Below are 24,829 nucleotides of genomic sequence, written 5' to 3'. Positions count from 1 at the left end.
TTTCCTCGAGTCTTAAAAGAGTGTAGGGAACAGATTAGCGGACCCCTCGTAAATTTATTTACAAAATCATTAGACACTGGAGTTGTGCCAGAGTTGTGGAAACAGGCGAATGTAGTACCCATATTTAAAAAGGGAGACAGAGCATCAGCGTCAAATTACCGGCCGATCAGTTTGACGTCAGTAGTGGGGAAATTTCTTGAATCAATTATAGCAGATAGCATCCGATCGCATCTAGAGAAAAGCAAATTAATCTACGACTCTCAACATGGGTTTACAAAGGGAAAATCTTGTCTAACAAATCTGCTAACGTTTTTCAGGAAAGTCTTCGAGGTAGTAGATAATGACGAAAATTACGATGTTATTTACTTAGACTTTAGCAAAGCATTTGACAGAGTACCGCATCAGAGGCTTCTGAGAAAAATTAAGGCTCATGGTATCGAGGGGAAAGTTTTAAATTGGATAAAATCATGGCTCACCGATAGAACGCAGAGGGTCAGCGTAGATGGTGTTAAATCTGAGTGGGGCCGTGTAACCAGTGGGGTTCCCCAGGGGTCAGTACTAGGCCCACTCTTGTTCATAATCTACATAAACGATTTAGATACTGGGATCAGCAGTGACATAAGCAAGTTTGCGGATGACACCAAAATAGGGCGGCAAATTAATTCAGGGCAGGATGCAAATGCATTACAGGAGGATCTAAATAAACTGCAGGGGTGGTCTGAAAAATGGCAAATGAAATTCAACACCAGCAAGTGCAGCGTACTTAATATTGGAAGAACAAATACTTATAATGTATACAGCCTGAACAACATCAACCTAGAGAAGTCGACTTGTGAAAGAGACCTAGGGGTACTTGTAAGCCCGGACCTACGGCCTAGAAAACAGTGCGTTAATGTTCGAAATAAGGCAAACAGAGTATTGGGTTTTATATCTAGAAGTGTAAGTAACAAGAGTGCAGAGGTCTTATTGCAACTATATCTTGCGCTAGTTAGGCCGCACCTCGATTATGCGGTTCAGTTCTGGTGCCCCTATTATAGAATGGATATAAATTCACTAGAGTCGGTGCAGCGAAGAATGACAAAAATGATTCCGGGACTTAGAAACCTTCCATATCAGGATAGGTTAAAGAAACTTAACTTGCATTCCCTAGAAAGACGAAGAGTGCAGGGAGATATGATAGAAGTATTTAAGTGGGTGAAAGGAATCAATAAAGGGGATATAGATAAAGTTCTTATAATATCGGAGCAGGATAGGACTCGGAGCAACGGATTCAAGTTGGATAAGTTTAGGGTTTAGGAGGGAGATAGGAAGAAACTGGGTTCACAAATAGGGTGGTGGACGAGTGGAATGCTTAGCAACTTTTTAGTAAGTGCGGGAACTCTGGAAAGTTTCAAAAGGAGGCTAGATAGATTCATGGATGATAGAGAGTGGTAGTAACTCTCGACAGGAGCTGCCATGCACAGGCCAACCGGCCTATTGCAGACTCCTTATTTTCTTATTTTCTTATGTTCTTATGATGATTCACTTAGAGAGTCACTCGTGTCACTTGGGTATTCGTCTCACAGTTTGCCACCAAATGTGATAGCTGTTTTGGTATCACACTTCTTGTTTTAATTAAGTTCTGGAACTCTTAAGTGGGGTTTGATGTAAACACTTCTTGGAATTTTCTGTTTTAATATTGAAAGCAGAAGCAGAGAATATATTGTGAATTATCTCCAGTGAATTGTTGTGAATAATTATCACCTTGAGATAACACTTTTGTTAAGTGTGAACTTCCTTGTCTATTGGTATTAGTGAGCTGCCCCTCTGTGGGGCGTGAGAGAGTACTAGCAGAGCGAACAGTGTTTACTGAATCAGCTGACCCTTCCTCGACCTTTGTGATAGATGCAACTTCCGTGATCTAGTCGTAAATAAGATGGTGAATCACTTGGTGAATAATTTGGGGGATTTATATGAGGGAAACGTGATGTTACACACTGCCTGACATGATGATCACATTGCTGAGGGAAGCATTGATGATGGAGCAGAGGGGTTTAGCTAGTTCCGGGGAGAACTCTTGTAGAGTTTCATTGGTAAGTCAATGGGGGTGGTGGAGCGCTTTAACTTCAGTTTGTCCAGACGTTTTGCTACTTCAAATTCTTCTAATAAGTCAGTGGGAGAGGGGGCTGGTAGGTAACCAGGGAGACTGGTTGTGTCAAGCCGGGGGAGCGTCTGGCATATACAGTAGTTGGGAAATGGTTGTTTGATTGCTCAGCTGCGTCAGCATTAGTGAGGTGTCTAAGGAAGGGGAGGAGGTGTGTCTTATTATTTAGTCCACAGAGTTCTTTAAGCTTACCATACCACTGACTGATGTTGGTCTGCTTCAGGTGTTACAACTTGGTGGGGTAGTGGGACTTCTTTGTGGTGCGTATTTCGAGGATGACTTGGTTGCGAAGGGACCTGTAGTGGTTGTGGTCATTGAGTGTGTGTGTGTGTGTGTGTGTGTAAGCGTGATTGCGTGAGTGCGTGTGTGCGTAAATGTGTGTGTGTGTGCGTGTGTGTGTGTGTGCGTGTGTGAGTGCGTGCGTGCATGAGTGAGTGAATTTTTTTGAAAAACAGAAATTTAATATTTTTTAGTTATCCCTGTATTAATCACTCATTCATATATATATATATATATATATATATATATATATATATATATGCAAGTAAATCACTGTAGGTGCGCGTGATCTAGGTATATGCTGATAACCACATAAGAATATCTTAATATTACCATTTCACAAAAATTTCTCACACATTCCTGCACAGCTAAAAACCTGGAACGTCAATGTGGCATTTAAAAACTCAAGCACTGTTAAACAAATGTTAATCAAGAACTCCCCCAACAACACAATTGGTTGCATTTATAAAGTTCCTTGCAAGGAATGTAATATGTTTTACTTAGGCCAGACAGGTAAAGATCTTGCAACTAGAATTAAACAACACAAATACAGTGTTAGGACAGGCCAGGAATCCAATGCTCTGTTTGTTCATTTGAGGGATAACAAGGATTGCATTGACTGGGATAATGCCTCCTCAATATTACCATGTAAGTCAATTGACAGTAGGAACATCATAGAATCTAGTCTTATTAAACATACCGAAGCATTCAACATGAATTTGAGTAACGGCATGTACAAGCTGGACAATTTTGTAATTAAGAAGATTTGTGATCAGGTGAGAAGGCCGGGTCACTTGACCATCTGACCTGACCACCAACCGTTGTGTGCTATTTAAAGATTAGTAGGGTCATTACCTAATACCTGACCATTGTGGACCTGGTCTCACCCTCCTCTGTATATATACACCTTGATTTGTATTACTCTCTCTAGTCTGTACTCACCCCTGAAGATGTGAATTACACGAAAGCGCTTGGGAACTTCGTGTTTTCTTCTTTCCTTGTGGTTATCAGCATATATATATATATATATATATATATATATATATATATATATATATATATATATATATATATATATATATATATATTATATATACAGTATATGACCTAATAACCACGTTACAACTTTTCGGATATCTGGTATGGTTCTGCAGTCCTTGATTATTTTGCTGTAATTGTTGGAATGTAAATGGAGTTGTGGAGATACATACACAGTGTTAATAAGTATATTTGTCATGGTCACAGTGCACCTATATTCTACTAACAACCACACTCATTCATATTGCGCTCCATCGTCCATAAAACATATTATTTTAGTGCATTTTCCGTATGCACGTTCTCTCGAAATCGTATCAGAGAAATTTTTTTAGTGCCATAATGTTTTCTTTAAGTCCTCAAATATAATTCTGTAAAACCCAGAAGCCAGGAAACAAGGGAAGCACGTGACGTTCAGTCATAAAACCCTTCTTGTGAGGGATTGGGCAAGTGGACACCCGCCCACTCACCCACCCGCAGTGCCACCCCCCCAAGCCCCTCGAGAGCCCCCTCCCCACTGAGGGGGAACCAGCCACTGTCGCTATCACCTGCGGAGTTTCCCCCCCCCTCCCCTGCCGGCCAACTCAAGTGCTACACGTCTACCCTCTGTGGTGGAAACCAGCAGCCCTCAAAACCGAGTGACAGGAGTACCTCCCACTCCATCTAGGAATCACCCTCAACAGTACCGGTCATCCTAAAACTGTTGGTTGTTGCACTTGTGAGTACGTTACCCCCCCACTATTATAATTTTCTTAGATCTTCCTTTTTCACACCTCAGTGACCCTGAGTTTTTACTGTTCCTTAATCAGTATCAATGTCCTCACAATGATGATGCTAGTGTCATTCCCTTAGATGTGCTAGATCGTATGTGTTACACCCCATTTCCCCATGGTGTCGACACAATACTCCCTCATATCGATCCTGATGTCTTCCTACAAAACTCACTGGGTTACACCAACCCAAACTGTAACTATTACTTTCCTGACTCCCCGAGTATAGTTCTAGTCTCCTACTACCTCATTCCTTCTCCTTGATTAGCCATAACATCAGCAGTATTCCCCTTCATCTAGATACCTTTTTAGATCAGTGTTTATCTTCTATTGCCCACAAATTTGATGTACTTGGATTCTGTGATACCAAACTCACTAACGATATTGACCATTTGTATAACATTCCTTATTATAATAGACACTGCGTCAACACGTCACGACACAGTGGTGGTGTCGCCCTATATGTTGATATCAAGTATAACACTTCTGTAAGAGATGATTTAAAGGTTGAGGAGGAGTACATGGAGAATGTTTTCATTGAATTACGTAACGACACACGAAATATCCTAGTAGGAGTAATCTACAGAAGACCCCACACTAATGTAAGGAATTTTCTTGATAAATTTTCGGAGTTTATCTCTATCATAAGTTCAGAGAAGAAAGACTGCTACATTACAGGAGATTTCAACCTTGATCTATTAAAATCAGAAACCGACACCTCAGTATTAGACCTTCTTGCTATCTGTCATTCCAAACTCTTCTTCAACTGCCACCTCTGCCACTGTGATAGATCATATCTGGACTAACAACACTCCAAACAACCTTGCAAGTGGAATTATTTATAACAATATCTCAGATCACTTCCCAGTTTTCGCCATGTATAAAACAGCCACAAGACCTGAAAGGTCTAGTAGAGTCTCAATTCAATACAGAGACTACCGTACCGACAACATGCTCCTTTTTTAAAACAACCTAATGAATGCTAACTGGGATCTTGTCTATGCCGCCAACAACCCTAACGTGAACAGCTGTAACTTCTCTTCCATCTTCAATGCTTGCTTTCATAAATGCTTCCCGCTCAAGACTAAGTCAGTGAAAGCTGTATCCATTTCCAAACCCTATATCACAAGAGAAATTAAGATAATGATAAAGGAAAAACAAACTCCAAAGGAAATTTGCAAAAAGACCCATAACTTTCGGTGATGCTTACCGAAGTATCAGAAATAGAGTAACTCAAGCAGTTAGAAATGCCAGACGTAACTCTTATACAAATAAGCTCCAGTCAGCATCAGGCAACAGTAAGAAAACCTGGAATGTCATAAATTCTATTCAGAACAGGAACACCCAGCCTTCGGCCCTCCACTGAGCTTTTATGATAAATGATTCAGTTATAACGGAACTCTCCCCCATTGCCAACCACTTTAATGAATATTTTATTAATGTTGGCAAAAATCTTGCAGAGAGCATCCCTGATCACCATGAGGAATTTAGAGCCTACCTGGAAAACAGACAGCAAAATGAGCTATTCTTATCCCCTATCACAGCAGATGAATTACTGGCCATCATAAAAATGTACAAAGATGCAGCAGCAGGCGAAGACAATATACCAATGAGCATCATTAAGAAAGTAGCCCACTTATTACTACCTGTTCTCCTACACATTTGTAACTCCTCCTTCACTAGTGGTGTCTTTCGTGATAAACTGAAAATTGCTAAAGTCCACCCGGCATATAAAAAATCTGGGAACAAAGGTCTTTTCAAGAATTGACGCCCCATATCAGTCCTCCCAACCTTGAGTAAGATACTGGAAAAGCTAGCATGTAATAGACTAAATTCCTTCTGCAATGCCAATAACATCTTTACAGACTCCCAGTTTGGATTTAGAGCTAGAAGGTCGACTGAGAGTGCTGTGCTATCCTTTACTAATGGCATTATTTATTCCTTTGATGACAGTCAGTTCACTGTCGGTATATTCTTGGACCTCAATAAAGCCTTCGATACTGTCAACCATACCATCCTCCTTTCAAAGCTTGAACATTACGGCGTTAAGGGCCTGTCCCACAATTGGTTTACCTCATATCTGTCCATCAGGATGCAGTATGTCTGCTATAATAACCACCAATCTGACTCCTCGCCAATCTTGTATGGAGTCCCCTAAGGTTCCATTCTCGGTCCAGTACTGTTTTTGTTGTACATAAACGACATAGTCCACGCCAGCTCACTCATAAAATACAACTTATTTGCAGACGATAGTAATCTCTATGCCAGCAACTCACACTTCCATTTCTTGATGAGAACTATGAACACTGAATTATCTAAAGTCTGGACCTGGGTAATACGTAATAAACTGACCTTAAACCCTGAGAAAACCCACTACACGATCTTTCACAGAAGGAAAAACTTACCCCAGACTTGGACCCCCTGTACTTTGGTAATATAGTCCTCAAACGCGAACAAAATACTAAATGCCTCGGAGTTATTGTTGATGAGAAACTTAACTGGAGAAACCACATACAAGCCATTCACAGTAAAATCAATAAATAGTGCAGTATCATGTCTCACACTCGACAGTCACTCACTGTCACAGCAATGAAAGAAATCTATCATGATCTTGTTTACCAACACCTGATACACTGTCACACACTATGGGGGGGGGGGCCTCTGGCTCTTCAAAAACAAAATCTCTGGTTACTGCACAAAAGAGAGTTGTACGGACAGTGACCTACTTGAAAAAACAGATCACACAAACGAAAAATTTGCTATATTGAAATTTTTTAAATTCGAAGATAATAACACCTACTGCTGTGCGCTCTTTGTTTACAAATCTATCAATCACTTGCTTGACAATAATTACTTCCAGTTCCGGAATAATCAGAGATACAACTTAAGGCACCCAGAGCTACTAAGACCACACCCCCATGTGCTCCTCTCGGTCTCAGACCTCCATAAAATATCATGGTGTGAAGGTGTGGAACAACTTACCCCCACACATCCGAGCAAAGACTACGCTCCCTTCCTTTAAATCACCTCTTAAAAAATATCTATTGTCGAAGTATTAATATTTCTTGTAACACTTACTATATTTACAGTACCTGATTTTATTGTACCATGAAAACCGTTTTATCGGAAATTATCGTGTAAATAAATAAGTAATTACCATTGCAATAAACATAATTGCCAACTAGACATAATCCTGACAGCTCTTTCCTCTTGTTCAACCTTATTACTGTACAACCCATGATGTACTGCTCCCCCATTATACATATGTTTTTCAATTCCACTGTAGTTTATATGTGTATGTGTGTGTATATATACTTATATATATATATATATATATATATATATATATATATATATATATATATATATATATATATATCTTGATAAAATCACACGGAAAAATGGAAACATGGAGTGCCTTTTTTTTTATTAAGGTACTCCAGTTGAAACCATTTCCCGTGTTCAGATAATTTATCAAGAGAATCTTATCCACGTTTTCATTGTGGATTTTGATATATATATATATATATATATATATATATATATATATATATATATATATATACATATATATATATATATATATATATATATATATATATATATACATATATATATATATATATATATATATATATATATATATATATATATATATATATATATATATATATATATATGCTGATAACACAAGGAAAAGAAAGAAAACACAGAGTTCCTTTAAATTAGCAATTCACATCTTCAAGGGTGAGTACAGACTGTACTCACCCCTGAAGATGTGACTTACACGAAAGCGCTTGGGAACTTCGTGTTTTCTTCTTTCCTTGTGGTTATCAGCATATACCTAGATCACGTGCACCTACAGTGATTTACTTGCTTATATATATATATATATATATATATATATATATATATATATATATATATATATATATATATATATATATATATATATATATATATATATATATATATATATATATATATATATATATATATATATATATATATATATATATATATATATATATATATATATATATATATATATATATATATATATATATATATATATATATATATATATATATATATATATATATCATACAATGAACACCTCAACCCGCCAGGATTCGACCCACGGCCCACGAGCCCATGACTGTGACCGGGGAAAGCTACCTCTGAACGCTACCAGAGGTAGCGTTCCCTGGTCACAGTCATGGGCTTGTGGGCCGTGGGTTCGAATCCTGGCGGGTTGAGGTGTTGATTGTATGTAGAAGTCCGTGTGCTTTATTGGGCTAATGAAATATATATGGATCCTCGTGTTTCGAATCCGGATTTGGTAAAACGTTACTCTGACCACCTACGTGATACGGGTAGTCCCCATTAGAGGTTCACGGCGCCATCAGCTCGTTGAACAGGCTTTGTGTGAAATATAACAGAATCTAGGACTGCTTTTAGTATCCTGGTGGTCCAGAGGCAACGTTCCCCGGTCACAGTCATGGGCTCATGGGTTGTGGGTTCGAATCCTGGCGGGTTGAGGTGTTGATTGTATGTAGAAGTCCGTGTGCTTTATTGGGTTAATGAAATATATATGGATCCTCGTGTTTCGAAGCCGGATTTGGTAAAACGTTACTCTGACCACCTACGTGATACGGGTAGTCCCCATTAGAGGTTCACGGCGCCATCAGCTCGTTGAACAGGCTTTGTGTGAAATATAACAGAGTCTAGGACTGCTTTTAGTATCCTGGTGGTCCATAGGTAGCGTTCCCCAGTCACAGTCATGGGCTCGTGGGCCGTGGGTTCGAATCCTGGCGGGTTGAGGTGTTGATTGTATGTAGAAGTCCGCGTGCTTTATTGGGCTAATGAAATATATATGGATCCTCGTGTTTCGAAGCCGGATTTGGTAAAACGTTACTCTGACCACCTACGTGATACGGGTAGTCCCCATTAGAGGTTCACGGCGCCATCAGCTCGTTGAACAGGCTTTGTGTGAAATATAACAGAGTCTAGGACTGCTTTTCGTATCCTGGTGGTCCATAGGTAGCGTTCCCCAGTCACAGTCATGGGCTCGTGGGCCGTGGGTTCGAATCCTGCCGGTTGAGGTGTTGATTGTATGTAGTCGTCCGCGTGCTTTATTGGGCTAATAAAATAAATAAATAAATATATATATATATATATATATATATATATATATATATATATATATATATATATATTCAACGACCTCACCAGCAAGGAATCGAACCCTCGACCTACTGGGTGTGACTAGGGAACGCTTACCGGCTAGGCCACAAGGACACTAAAAGCAGTTCTAGACTCTGTTATATTTCACACAAAGCCTGTTCATCGAGCTGATGGCGCCGTGAACCTCATTGGGAAACTGCCCGTGCCTCTTATGTGGTGTCAGTAGCATTTTACCGAATCCAGCTGGTATGAAACGCGAGGTACATATATATACTTCATTTTTAGTCCATATAACACGCGGACTTTGAACATATAATCAACGACCTCACCAGCAAGGAATCGAACCCTCGACCTACTGGGTGGGACTAGGGAACGCTTACCGGCTAGGCCACAAGGACACTAAAAGCAGTTCTAGACTCTGTTATATTTCACACAAAGCCTGTTCATCGAGCTGATGGCGCCGTGAACCTCATTGGGAAACTGCCCGTGCCTCTTATGTGGTGTCAGTAGCATTTTACCGAATCCAGCTGGTATGAAACGCGAGGTACATATATATACTTCATTTTTAGTCCATATAACACGCGGACTTTGAACATATAATCAACGACCTCACCAGCAAGGAATCGAACCCTCGACCTACTAGGTGGGACTAGGGAACGCTTACCGGCTTACCTCTGGTGAGGTCGTTGATTATATGTTCAAATATATATATATATATATATATATATATATATATATATATATATATATATATATATATATATATATATATATATGTGTGTGTGTGTGTGTGTGTGTGTGTGTCTGTGTATATATATGAATAAATAAATAAAAAAATAAAAAAAATTAATAAAAAATAAAAATAATAAATAAGTAAAATAATTAAAATTACCACCATGCTATTGTACTATTCCAGATAATAGTAAATGTTACATAATACTTCCTTGAGATAAATGTATAGTATATACCAGGTGCCTCAAAGAGAGCTCAGGTTCTCAACTGGCTCAGCCATGTTAATATTGGTATTATTATCCACTCTGTATCTGTATTTTTCTGGCTAAATAAACTGTTTCATTTCAATTCAATTAAGATATATATGCCAACGGTTAAATGGGACTTAATTGCATTTATGCAGTATGTGAATATCAAAGAAAGTCATGAATACCTTGAGTAGTATGAAATATTGCAATTGAGAAAAATTGAAAAAAAATCATAACTCGAACTTTCATCTGAAAAGTGCTGAGCAAGCACAAAACTCAGCCTGTGTGAGCTCAGACATTGATTAGATTGTAAAAGTTAGACTTAAGCATTGCATGTAAGATATTAGCAATGATAATTGTCATAGAACAATGGATATCTAAGACAAATAAAATGTCTGTGATATCCCAACTATTAAAACTCCATCTGATATACACTTGGGAACGCATGCTAGACAGTCACCCTGACCCCGCGTCTCTCCGTATATCTTGGTATGTTTAACCGTTTCACACATCGTCATACTACTATATTGAGTTGTCTTAGTTGAGCTTTGTCTGAATATGCAATTAATCTTATTAGCATAAGTGAACGTCTTATATTTTAAATGATCATAAGCCAATCACTTTTTTGCATAAGACGTATGTTATAAACATCCATACGTTAGTGCGTCGTGTAATAACTGACCATGCATATTTGTTTTCTTTTGCTGACTCTGACCAAGCGTTTCCCTGTATATCCAGGGACTGTGTGAGCTGATAGCTACCGCCTCACAGCTAAACAGGCTGTTGACAGGATGTCTGAATTCAATTAGAATTTGTAAAGGAGGATTAAGATCAGAAGATGGTACGTCAGAGTGGACCTGTGTGTAAGCTGCCGAACCCGGACGCTTGGCTCCAGTGAGTGTGAACCTCAAGGCGGTGTTTGACTCCAGTGGGTGTGAGTCCTTGTGGTAAAACCTGCTGTATGCGTCTATGTTAACGGGTATCAGTATTGGTTACGTTTCAGGTATATTATTACCACAGAATAAATTATTACTAATGTGACCTGTGTTGTAAATGGTGCTATAAGGCACAATATTGAGAAGTAATGAGAGTGTTGCATCAGCAAGACTCCCACAGTCGTGATGCTTAGATGCTGTCAGTGTGATTTGCAGCTACGGTGGTAAGCATACGAGACTAGCACTGTCTTGTGAAGGTTTTGAAAGTGCTTAGTGTATAATATGGACACGAAATAGTACCTTAAGCTGTGTATCCTTATATTACTCTTATTAATTATGTATAGTAAAGTATTACAGAACATGTATTAATCCTATGTAATATTTCCATTTATTGTGCACCATGTTATGTATATGAATTATCATATTTATACTTTATGTATTCAGCTTGTGAATGCTGGCATCTGTACACGACAGCGCGCAGTGATACATAGTGAAGACCACCAGTCCTTATGGTGTGGAAGAGAGTTTCTTGGTCCATCTCTGTATATCTCCCGTACGAGAATAAGAACCTATATTTTAAGATAACAAGTGTTTGTGTATACCCTCAGTAGTGTAGAACATTTTGGGGGTACCAAAGGCGAACATAGACTTAGGGGTACTATAAAGTATTTGTGTAAGTGTTAATGAATTGAAAGCACTGGAGAGCATCATGATTTTCTTGTGTCACTGTTGTAGAGTATTACCTATGAGATGAATTATTTTGTAATGAAAGTTGCCAGTGTTAATTTGAAATACTTAATTTTCTAATTACAAAATACGTATGTAAGCCCCATTGGTCTTTATATTTTGTGCCAGTGTTAATGTAATGTTTCCCAAGTATTGGGAGACCAAAAGGAGTGCTTCTTGTAACTTTGTATTCTTTGAAAGTGTTCATACACCAAACTTAATTTTAATAATTACTCTTAATGTATATTGCGTTATCGTTATCACTTCAGTATTACCTTTCTCTCCAGAACATGAAGTACACCAGAATCCACGTGCATTTGACTGCTCATTCCTGCTATCCAAGTGTTTAATTAAGAGGTTAATGATATATTACATTCTGATTAAAAAAACTGGGTGGTGTCAGCGTACCTTGAAATAATATATGATAGAATGTTTAATAAGCCCACAGATCAGAATATAAGAAAGTATACTTTTCAGAAACAAAAATATTGATAATTTAGAGATAGAAATTCTTTGAAAGAAGGAAAACGGTGGCGGAAAGTAGTATAAAAAAAAACTTCCTACCCCCACACATAGAGTACCATTTGTCTACACTTCGTAATGTATTCATAAATATTCGATTTAGCGACAAATAGAACATGACTAATGTGGAATTAAGGATGAAAATTACATAAAAAACATGAAAATATAAATAAATAATATTTCAAATCACTTACCGATCGTCTGATGACGTTCTTGTAAACGTTGTTGGCGAACATGGAAGAAGAGGAGAGTACGGAGGAGTCTGCAGAGGACATGACGGCAGCACTCACTGCACCAAGACCCAGAAAAGCCACCCACTGTGCCAGAGAATTTTTTTATTGTTAAAGCAATGGAAGTAATATAAATATAAATATACTATATATATATATATGCTGATAACCACAAGGAAAGAAGAAAACACGAAGTTCCCAAGCGCTTTCGTGTAATTCACATCTTCAGGGGTGAGTACAGACTAGTCTGTACTCACCCCTGAAGATAATTACAACAACGCACCTACAGTGATTTACTTATATATATATATATATATATATATATATATATATATATATATATATATATATATATATATATATATATATATATATAATCAACGACCTCACCAGCAAGGAATCGAACCCTCGACCTACTGGGTGTGACTAGGGAACGCTTACCGGGCACAAGCCGGCCTGGCCGAGGGTTCGCTCAGGCTCGAGGTCGTGATCATTCAAGAATCCATGTTATATGGACTAAAAATGAAGTATATATATATATATATATATATATATATATATATATATATATATATATATATATATATATATATATATATATATATATGTAACCGGTCGGAATTACTGGAGTTTAATTTCTCACTAGACTTGGGGTTTATTAAAGATTATTAGATGGTAATTGCAGTGGAAGCGCCCCTTTGAGAGAAATCCCGAACCAGCACAAGAATACTTAAATTTACTAAACAAAATGAATTATTCATGACCCGTGGAAGGATAGCATCTGTGACTGGGATGAATGAGACACAGTGTAAAATTTAGACACTTATATTCCCTCCAACATTACAGACACAATCAAATAATGGTACACCAATATGCCCACCTCTCAACCTGAACTTAAAACACTACTCTGGGGAATAAAGGTTATACATGATATTGAAAATATTAGAAATTCAGACAATGTCTCATTAGACAACAATAAATTTAAAGTATTAAGAAATGTTGCTTGCACACATGAAACAGGCCTTAAGGGCTTTCAACAAAATAATATCAATCACTGAGAAGATTTTATAAAAAATAGGAAATCAATAACTTTACAATGAATAGGCCTTAAGGGCACTCAACAAAATGATATCCAGTACTGAGAAAATGGTATAAAAAATAGAACTTATTAACTCCACCCTGAGTAGGCCTTCAGGGCACTCAGCAAAATTATATAACCCCAACAGATACACACCTCCTAACCTAACTTAAACACTACTCTGGGGAACAAGGGTTATACCAGAGATTGAAATTATAAGGAAATATTAAATGCACACAGCATACATTAGTAACTGAAAAAATAGTATAAGTACACACAAAAATATTATCACTATTATTAAGAAGTTACTGAGTCCGCCAATACCCGTGAACCATGCTTCCTAACCAAACACATAGATTCCACCTGCACTCCATAGTTTTTTAAGGCACAACCAACAGGCACCCGTAGTTTAAGGCCCAAACCAGCCTTTCTCAACCTTGGAAATGTACCTCTAAGTTCCACTGGACTCTTGGTCCCAGTGTGTGACCCTGTATCACTCAGCTGGCTTCACTTTGCCCCCAGTACATCCATGAAACGGAAGGGAGTGAGCCACTCATTTGAGAGAAGCTTTAGCTTCCCGTTCGTAAAAGGTTTTCACTGAGCTGCTTGAAGATATGTGGTATTGTGAGCCGAGGTAGAGGAGAGTTGATGACCCCAAACGATCGTCACGTCGTTAGTTGGGCACCTAGACAGTTGGGTTCACTCCAACTCTCACCATACTCAACAGGTGGCTCAAACTCAGGTCAGTGGACGGTCATACAGCTCGCTTCACCACTCGTGTCTCATACCGCCAGTGGACGTTATCGTACCGCGTAGGGTCTACAGAACCATGAAAAACCCGGGCTGTTAGCTATTGTCTCACATCACCGTTTGTTCCTACCGCCCTATCAAGCTTTGTCTGAGATTGAATAAAACTTACTTGTTAATACTGATGTTAAATAAACGAAGGAACCAGGTCACGCGATCCGTCTCTCCTGGGTACAGCACAGAGGTGGTCCTTGACCTTTCTCACAGCTCCCCAGCCACGCCTGCTCACTGGTTCACGCTTTCCAGGAGTGACTTATTTACCAGACGATTAACAGCTTAATTAGGACGTATGCAACATTTTCAGACTGGGAAACGATCTATAATTATTTTCAATTTAATAACTGATATTTAATTTCAAGATTCGCGTCCCTATTAACTCGGTAAATTACATTTTATATCGCATAGGCCTAGTTCCACAATCTCTCGCTACGTGCGAGGAGAGCGGTCTTCCCTCAGACGACCTTGAACTCAGCATCGCCAATGGCGCGGCGTTTGAAATTTCACTGAAATGTCTGAATATTACATATATATATATATATATATATATTTAATTAGCCCAATAAAGCATATTGACTTCTACATATAATCAACACCTCACCCCACCAGGATTCGTACCCATGATCTTATAATTGTGACCGGGTAATCCTACCTCTGGGCCACCAAGACATTAAAAAGCAGTCTTAGACTCTGTTATATTTCACACAAAGCCTGTTTAATGAGCTTATGGCGCCGTGAACCTCTAATGGGGACCACCCGTGCGGCTTAGGTGGTCAGAGCAACGTTGAACAGCTTTGTGTGAAATATAACAGTCTAGGACTGTTTTCAGTGTTCTGGTGGCCCAGAGGTAGCATTCCCCGGTCACAATTTTAAGATCGTGGTTTTGAATCCTGGTGGGGTGAGGTGTTGATTTTATATATATATATATATATATATATATATATATATATATATATATATATATATATATATATATATATATATATATATATATATATATATATATATATAGATATATATATGCTGTATGTATCTATATATGCTGATAACCACAAGGAAAGAAGAAAACACGAAGTTCCCAAGCGCTTTCGTGTAATTCACATCTTCAGGGGTGAGTACAGACTAGAGAGAGTAATACAAATCAAGGTGTATATATACAGAGGAGGGTGAGACCAGGTCCACAATGGTCAGGTATTAGGTAATGACCCTACTAATCTTTAAATAGCACACAACGGTTGGTGGTCAGGTCAGATGGTCAAGTGACCCGGCCTTCTCACCTGATCACAAATCTTCTTAATTACAAAATTGTCCAGCTTGTACATGCCGTTACTCAAATTCATGTTGAATGCTTCGGTATGTTTAATAAGACTAGATTCTATGATGTTCCTACTGTCAATTGACTTACATGGTAATATTGAGGAGGCATTATCCCAGTCAATGCAATGCTTGTTATCCCTCAAATGAACAAACAGAGCATTGGATTCCTGGCCTGTCCTAACACTGTATTTGTGTTGTTTAATTCTAGTTGCAAGATCTTTACCTGTCTGGCCTAAGTAAAACATATTACATTCCTTGCAAGGAACTTTATAAATGCAACCAATTGTGTTGTTGGGGGAGTTCTTGATTAACATTTGTTTAACAGTGCATGAGTTTTTAAATGTGTTTTCTTCTTTCCTTGTGGTTATCAGCATATACCTAGATCACGCGCACCTACAGTGATTTACTTGCATATATATATATATATATATATATATATATATATATATATATATATATATATATATATATATATATATATATATATATATATATATATATATATATATATATATATATATATATATATATATATATATATATATATATATATATATATATATATATATATATATATATATATAAATATATATATATATAGTCTTGATAAAATCACACGGGAAAATGGAAACAACAGAGCACCTTAGCTTTCGTCTTTATTCAGGACATCTTCAGAGGCAACTGGATTACATGGACAGAGAGAGGCTTAAATATACAGGGTGACCTTAAAAACATGAGGTCAGGTCATAATGATGTCATCCACTAATCCCTACACCAACACACACGTAGAGGAGCTTAAGAGAAGGGGGTTGACGTGACTAGTCAGGTCAGGTCAAAAATAAGGGACCCACAAAATAACTATCATATATCTCGATCAAAGGTTTTCAAAGCATTTTTAACCTTGGGCCACTGACAAATAAATTTATGTAACATATTATCAGTTTTGAACTGACCATCACTAAGGTTTATTGATTTTAATACCTTAATCAAACTAGCTTCAACCAGAAGTCTTTCTGTGACACAAGATGATTTAAATACTTCTAAGCTTTTTTCCCAAGCAATGGGGTGATTATTATTCCTAACATGAACGAACAAGGCACTGCTTTCAGATGCTGTTCTGATATTATACTTATGTTGTTTGATTCTGAGCTGCAGTGTTTTTCCTGTCTGTCCTACATAATTACAATTACATTTGCTACATGGAATACAATAAACACTTCCTTTTACATTCAAACTTGGGCTATTCCTTATTAACATATTGGTAATGGTTGAGTCATACTTGAAAACAACATTAATATTTAGAAGCTTGAGGGACCGAACTAACGGGACAAATCGAATCACCTTGAGTCTACCAAAATGTCAGTTTTTTCTACTATGTTCTTAAGATGTCTGCGTATTTGTGACTCGGAATTTATTGACGATGAATTGAAACACATTTGTTCCATTGCACAGAAACTTGGGTACCCTTCTGTGTTTGTTGATCGTTGTTTTAATCGGGCTAAAAAATCCTTTCATTCCTCTCAAACCAGACAAGTTCCTACATTTAAGAATATTTTGACTCTGCCCTATCGTAATGAATTTGTCCCGTTAGTTCGGTCCCTCAAGCTTCTAAATATTAATGTTGTTTTCAAGTTACCAGACCATTTTCGAACCTTACAGCTACAGTGTGTACAGTATACTTATTCCTGTTTCTGATTGTACATTAAAAAGAAGAAGAGAGAAAAAGATAAGAACAGGAATGCATGGAGAAGATAGATAGGGAGAAGAGAAGGAGAAGAAGAGAGACTGAAGCATTATTATCCTTAAGAGGCGAGGAAAGGAGATGGGAGAGAGAGATAGTGAGAGGTGGAGGTATGAATGGAGAAATGGTGTAGAAGGATAGTAGAGAAGGAGACTAGAGAAGAAGACAAAGGAAGGACAGCGATAAGTAAAACAAAAATCAGAACACGTATTTGGATGATAACATGTAGAAATTAGTCGGTTAAATGTAGGTAAAAAGAGTAGGAATAATGAGATAAAACATAAAGGAGAAAGAAACTCTTATTATAACAATCACGACCATGATTATAACAACCAGGACCATGATTATAACAACCACGACCATTATTATAACAACCACGACTATGATCATAACAACCACGACTATGATCATAACAACCACGACCGTGATTATAACAACCACGACCATGATTATAACAACCACGACTATTATCATAACAACCACGACTATGATCATAACAACCACGACCGTGATTATAACAATCACGACCATGATTATAACAACCACACGTCTCATTATAACAACCACGACCATGATTATAAAAACCACGACAATGATTATAACAACCACGTCCATGATTATAACAACAACAACCATGATTATAACGATCAGTACCATGATTATAACAACCACAAGTCTGATTATAACAACCACGACCATGATTATAACAATCACGACCATGATTATAACAACCACGACCATGATTATAACAACCACGACCATCTATCTAATATACTATAGGAATAGCCGTGTGTGTTTCTGTTCTGGGCGGCTGAAACGACACAATCGTTTTTCATCAAACTTGGTGGAAAAATCGCAAAAAAATTCGTACAGTGGAACAAACCTGGTCCCATGTCGATGGTTTCTTTAGGAAGGCATTAATTAACCATTTTATTTATGCTGGAAAACGATGTCGCTGTTCGCTGTCAGCCGGACGGCGGTTGCCCACTAGCCAAGCACGAGCGTTCAAACTTTCACGCCTCGGTGAACTGTACCACCTCACTCGCCACCAGGCACGAAGGGCCCACGATCACTTGTCTCATTCTAGACTACCTGCTACAGCTGCCCCTGAGAAATGCAAGTGGAGATGTCAACTGCAGAATTCCGCTCATGGAGGCTCTCCATGGAGAGCTGGCTACAGGTCAGTGGTGGCCGCCATCAGAAGCTTTGCTACACATTCGCCTGACCTGTGCTCCTGTTCTGCAACACGCCTTGGATGCGAGATTCTCGGCCTCAAGGTGGAAGGCCTTATACCCTGGAGCTGCTCTAGATGTCATCGCCAAGATTGTACTTGGTGCATCAAACCAAGCAGTGTAGTGGTCAGAATTTTTCTGTGACGTACAGACTCGGTTTGAGCCATTTAGTACTTATTTTCTTAGATGTACCCAGAAAGCAATGGAATGCATGTTTAAATGCCCACAGTGTGATACTGATCCTATTGAGTACATTTTATGATGCTTTTTAATTTTTGGTCGAAGTGATAGTGCATTGAAAAGGGAAATATTTCAAAATTGCTTTTTTTTTTCAAAGTGCTGATGCCCTATTGTGCTTCGTTTGAGGCCACTTTAGGCGGGAAATTTCTACTAGCAGCTGGCGCCACTGAGGATGACGTCACCCTAGCTGATGTAGCCACGCGCCAACCTGGTGCTCCCACTGTCCTCCTTGTGGGAACTGTGGGAGCCTCCAAGCCCCCAACAAGGTTTCATATTTATCTAGGGCTACCACCTGCTACAAAAGTGGGAAGGTGAGCCACTTCAAGAAAGTCTGTAGAAGCTAGAAAAAGCGTAATGGGGCCAAGATGTGGTTGCCATAATTCAGTCACAGGTTAATGGTGCCGTGGTGGTGACGAGGCCCGCCTGTCACAACAGCCCCTGCTGAAAATTGATGGCCGCAGCAGATATTGGGGCCCAGGTGTGCGCTGTTACAGTGTCGGGCTGGTTGCGGCACCTGACCAACCTCCACCTCAGTTCTTTGGGATCTGCCTCCTGCTATGTCTGCTTTTTTGGGTAGGTCGACCACGCAAAAGGTGGACTTGGTGCAGTCAGTAAAGCACCTGTACTTTACCTGTCACTGGCTGCGTGCAAGGATCTTGGCCTAGTCCATGAGGACTTCCCTCACCACACTCCAGCTGTAGCTTCCGTGGGGATGGGATATGAAGGAGAACGCCCCGAAGCTGGCGGAGGGGCGTAATCTAGACCGTCCCTGCTGGAGAGGCTACAGAGTGGTGTGCTAGGATGGTGTTAGTGGCCAAGGAGTCTGACCATCCAATACACACAGTGGACTACCAGAAACTTAATGTATGCTGTCTCAGGGAGACTCACCAGACGCCTGCGCCGTTTGATATGGTATCTAGGGTTCCCCTCCAATCGTACAAATTAGCCGTTGAGCCAGGTGGAGCTTATCGAAGAGAGCAGACACCTCAACACTTTTATTGCCCAATGGGGCTGCTACCAGTATTGCAGGACCCCATGGGCCACTTTTATGCCTTAGATACCTACACGAAAAGGTTTGACGACGCCATCCAGGATGTACACTCACCACAGAAAGTTCTCGAACAGTTGGGCAAAATAGATTTCAAGATGACTCGTGTCATCTCAGAATGATTGGTATGCCTAGTTGCGAAGTGACGATCAACATTTCGTGAAGAGAAGTAATTTGTTTGCCATAAAACTTTCTCGGATTTCTCGCTCGTTTTGTCAAGTTGTATGATCCTTAAAGCGTTCGAAAACTTTTTGTGGCGACTGTACCTAGGAAGTTTAAGTAAGATATAGATGCGCTTCTCCATGACACCATTATGGAGGAGGCATTTTGGCACGTATATGATTTCCTGGAGTTGTGAGAACACTCAAGCCAGAGAAGTTCAAGTTTTGCAAAACGTGAGTTTGTGGACTTTCACTTAGGCTGATATAGTTATAAATCTAGTATTGACCGCCTGGCTACCATTAGGAATTTTAACATGCCCACCCAGTAGGGTGTGTCAATTTAGGGGGTGAACTGGCTAAATTGAAAATCGAGTAATTTGGTAGCAATTTATTGTAGTCTTTAAGCATGCAAAACAATATTCTGGCATAAATTTTTTTTTATAATAAGTCCTACCTACATCAAATGGATTTTTAAATGTACATATTTGTGAATTTATAACATAACCAGCGTTTGCACAGATGTTACTGTTTCAAGTTTCAAATTATTATATTTTATTATCCGTAGTCTATTTGAAAGTAACCAATGCCTTCATACTCTCTTTGCTTTGGTTTCTTGTCATCAGTAGTCTGCTTGCTATTTGTGCTTTGATGTAACCTTCTCGCCTCTCGTGGCTGTAAACATGGCCCGCTGCTTCTGTGACCATTTTCACACATCTCTCCACACTTTGAGTGTGGGAAGGCCACTTCGGCACCTGCATTGGAGTCTCTTTAAGGTTTCTCAATTCTTGGCTAGTTAGACTTGTTGTCAATGGTGGCTCTAAGACTTCCAAACTCAAGTCAACCAATTCTGACAATTTGGTGGCATTGACGTTTATTGGGGGAACTTTTCTTGAATGAAACGAACAGTCTCCCAACTGGTCGTCATCTATTAGCGTTCCTCTAATCTTTAGAATGACTTCTACAGCCTCGGTTCGGAGATTGGTACATTGACTGCAAAGCATTGCTTGCAAAACTGCTTCTGATCGAGCATACCAAGCGGACCTTCTTGCCACAGGTAACACGATGTCCCTCACTACCTTCCTCTGTGTTCTTACTAGCTGCAATTGAAACAAAAGGTGATTGGGCCCATCCACCCACATAGGATTAAGTTTCACACTAAACCACTGGGGAAGATAAACTCCAATAATAAATTCAACAATTAACCTCAAATTCTTCAGCACTTTGCCCTTCAATTCGTGTTTGGAAATCCAAATCCTGCAGAAACGAAGAGCTGTAGTTAACCAACGGCTGTGACTGACAGGTCCAATCTCCAAGAGAGCCAATGACTGAGGCACTTCTCCTGATCTTATTGCTTGGGCAATACGATAAGCATAGGATTGATCTGTGCTGAGATCTTTGATGACTCCTTCAGACAACGCCGGAAGGGGAGGGCCAACTTCGACCTTTGGAAAGGTTGTATTTATTTCTAGTTGTGTTGCTTCATCCAGCATGATGCCAAGGGGACCTGACCACTTGTTGTTGCTCTTTGTAGGACCATCAAGTTCCTGGATGAGATGACAAAGAGGTAGCTCGCCTGTATGTAAATCACATACAATCCAAACAAGTCTTCTTCCTAGTTTTTTCTCTAAATGCGTCATTACACCCCCCTGCCATCCGGTGTTCACTGCAGTTGAATCTCCACCAACAGCCTGCAGTGAACTGCCAAGTCCTCTCTCCTGAACCCAACATAAAATATGATCAGCAATGACCTCTGCATGTTTCTTCCCTTCTACTTCAGTTTCGGGAGCAAAGTGAAACAAAAACCGACCACCAGGCTCAGAACAGACAGAGTAGTGTTCTTCTTTGATGAGACCTGGAAACTTTCTGTTCACTCCCTCTACTTCTAGCAAAACTTTTGTGTCATCTATTCTTCCATCAAACAAAAGACAGGAGAGCCCTCCCTCGCTTAAATCTTTTTCATGCTGATCAGATATTTCCTTCATTATTTTTTCTTGTGCTCTTCTAATTTTATTATGATCTATCACCAAAGATACATCCTCTCGGCTGATGAGGCCTGCATCTATCCAAGCGGCAGTTGCAATTTCTGCAGCCTCACGAAGTCCAGCATGGTGGCGAATACTAGCTAAAGCAATGTTTGAAATATTTCTTGTGTTGTATTTCATTTTCTTTGGTAAAGGTTCAGATGGCTCTTTGGAACTATCATCTGATGTTGCTTCCTGTTCATCAGAAGAACTATCAAAGAAGTGATAAACATCTTGACACAGCTCTTCCTCTCTTTGGATGGCTTCTTCACTCTTCATTTTCTTCTTTTGTTCCCTCTCTCGGATTTGTTCTCTCTTCTTGGCATTAGCAATCTGCTTCTTTGTTTCTGAATAATCTATTGAACCCATTTGCATACTTCCTTGGCCTTCTGCCTTTGTCCTCTGTGCCTTTATAAATTCAAGCTCTAAAACAGGGATCTTCTTTTCACGAGGACAACCACAATCAATGTGGGAATTATTTTCTCTCTTACCTGAGTGAGAACAGTTGGATTCAGAACATAATTGTATGGAGCACTTGCAGGTCAAAATGTCAAACAGAGTATCAAGTGTGTGCAGAAATTCATTTTTCCTGGCCAAGTTTCCTTTACCAAGTGATGTTTCAACTGCTTTGTGCCATAATTTCGTTAGTTTTAGCTCAATAGTTCGACACTGATTAATCACAGGTGGTTTGAATAGTGCATTAGCTTTTGTCCATTGATGCAGAAGAGGGACTATCATGTCATTTATGAGTTCTTTATCTGTATAGTTCCTTCTGTCCTTTGCATTTTTTTCTCGAAGGAGTAACCCTAATCTTAGCATGTCTCTCACTGTTGGAAGTTCTGATACAGGAAGCTCCTTCCCTTTACCAACTAGCAGGCTCAAGTGGGTTGACAACTGACTTCTTGTCTTCAATTTTGACATCTTCACACTATCTGACAAATAGAAAAATATTTCAATGTTTCATAATTCAATTGTTGTTTCAAAAAATATCAATTTGTTTATCAAAAATGCTGTAACAGAAATAACATAATAATTTCTTAGAACATAATGTTTTATACAATGATATAAGTAACTGCGACAATCAATATGCCCTACTTACAATAATTAAAATGTAGAATTCGTCTGGTAGAGTAGGTGCAAGTGCAATGAGAGCAAACCACCGTCTATGATATCTAGAAGGAGAGTGAGCCGGGCGCCTTATCCTCACGCTTGGTACAAGTCAAAACAAGAATTAAACTGTCCCACACGGAGAGCCTGTTCATGTTCATGTTCTGACATGCATATTGTACACAAGCTATAGAACCATAAAATACTCCATAATCCATATGCTTACATGAGATTAGTTAATATCAAGTGAATAATTCTAATCAAGTCTCATTAATTTGTTGAAATACTGATATTTGAAACTTTAAGGTATAATTGATGTAGGTGAGGGTTATTTCAATTCATTTTTGTTTGCTAATCTCAAGTTTAGACATAAAGAGGCACAATATTTTGACTACCAAATTTGATTTTTAACATGTTGACAAAATTGACACACCCTATTGGACAGGCTATTGAGATTCTGTATGACCCGTGTTAGTAAATAATAAAAATAATGTGATTGCCACCCTCGTATTTCATATTTCTCCTCATATCAACGTTATTATAAATATCTAATTGCTGTTGTTTAAAATCTAATCAATAACATGAAAAATGATAAGGAAATGGGTGGCACATTATAATACTCATAAAATATGGGTCTTTCAAGCGTGGGAAAAAAGACTCACATCCATCCTTCCTTTCATTTTTGCATAAATTTCCCTGCTTTCTTAAGTTCCCCCCCTTCTCTGAGAGGCAATTTGCATCGCATATCACCCTTCCACTCCCCACCCCGTTCACCAACAAACTTGCCCTGCAAAAAGGACCCGGGGAGGTGGTGGAGTAGAATACTACTTTTGACTGCGATTGTACATCTCATCATTACCATATGACTGTCAATTATCACTTGGCATTACATCAAACTGATGCTGTGATTGACAAATTACTATTAAAGCAAGACCTGGGCGGTAGCAGGAGTCTTAGAAATTAGGGGAATCGTATTTGCTATGGAACACTTCTCCGAAGTTGTACAGTGCCTCGTATCACCCGCAATCGGCTTTCCGTATATCGTTTTGATTAGTCCTATTATATCCACTTCAAGATATTCCTCTAATAGGTTACAGTCGGTATGTCGTATAATGAGGATTAGACCAGGCATATTCCCTATGACAGCTGCATGCAGCTTTATATCTTATAATTTTCATAACTAAAGCTTTATTTTCTTATGATAAATATTCCCCATGAGTGTTATACTATGTAAAATATTCAATTTTCCCAACATGAGTTAGACTTTGCAACA

At 38.8% G+C, this 24,829-nt stretch overlaps 1 protein-coding gene across 2 annotated transcripts in view; it reads right to left on the bottom strand.

Moving 5' to 3' along the window:
- The window catches only part of LOC121869300 (high-affinity choline transporter 1-like), a 317,712-nt gene that overhangs the window by 56,323 nt on the left and 236,560 nt on the right, over positions 1-24,829 (bottom strand). For both annotated transcript variants that reach the window (XM_042370545.1, XM_042370547.1), the window contains exon 10: positions 12,772-12,894. In XM_042370545.1, coding sequence (XP_042226479.1) covers positions 12,772-12,894 — 123 coding nt within the window. The remainder of the gene's footprint in view (positions 1-12,771; positions 12,895-24,829) is intronic.

The sequence above is a fragment of the Homarus americanus genome, unplaced genomic scaffold (genome assembly GCF_018991925.1).
Source record: "Homarus americanus isolate GMGI-L3 unplaced genomic scaffold, GMGI_Hamer_2.0 scaffold36734, whole genome shotgun sequence".
Classification (NCBI taxonomy): domain Eukaryota; kingdom Metazoa; phylum Arthropoda; class Malacostraca; order Decapoda; family Nephropidae; genus Homarus; species Homarus americanus.
Note: the sequence above shows the minus strand (reverse complement) of the source record. Positions and strands in the feature narration are given on the sequence as shown.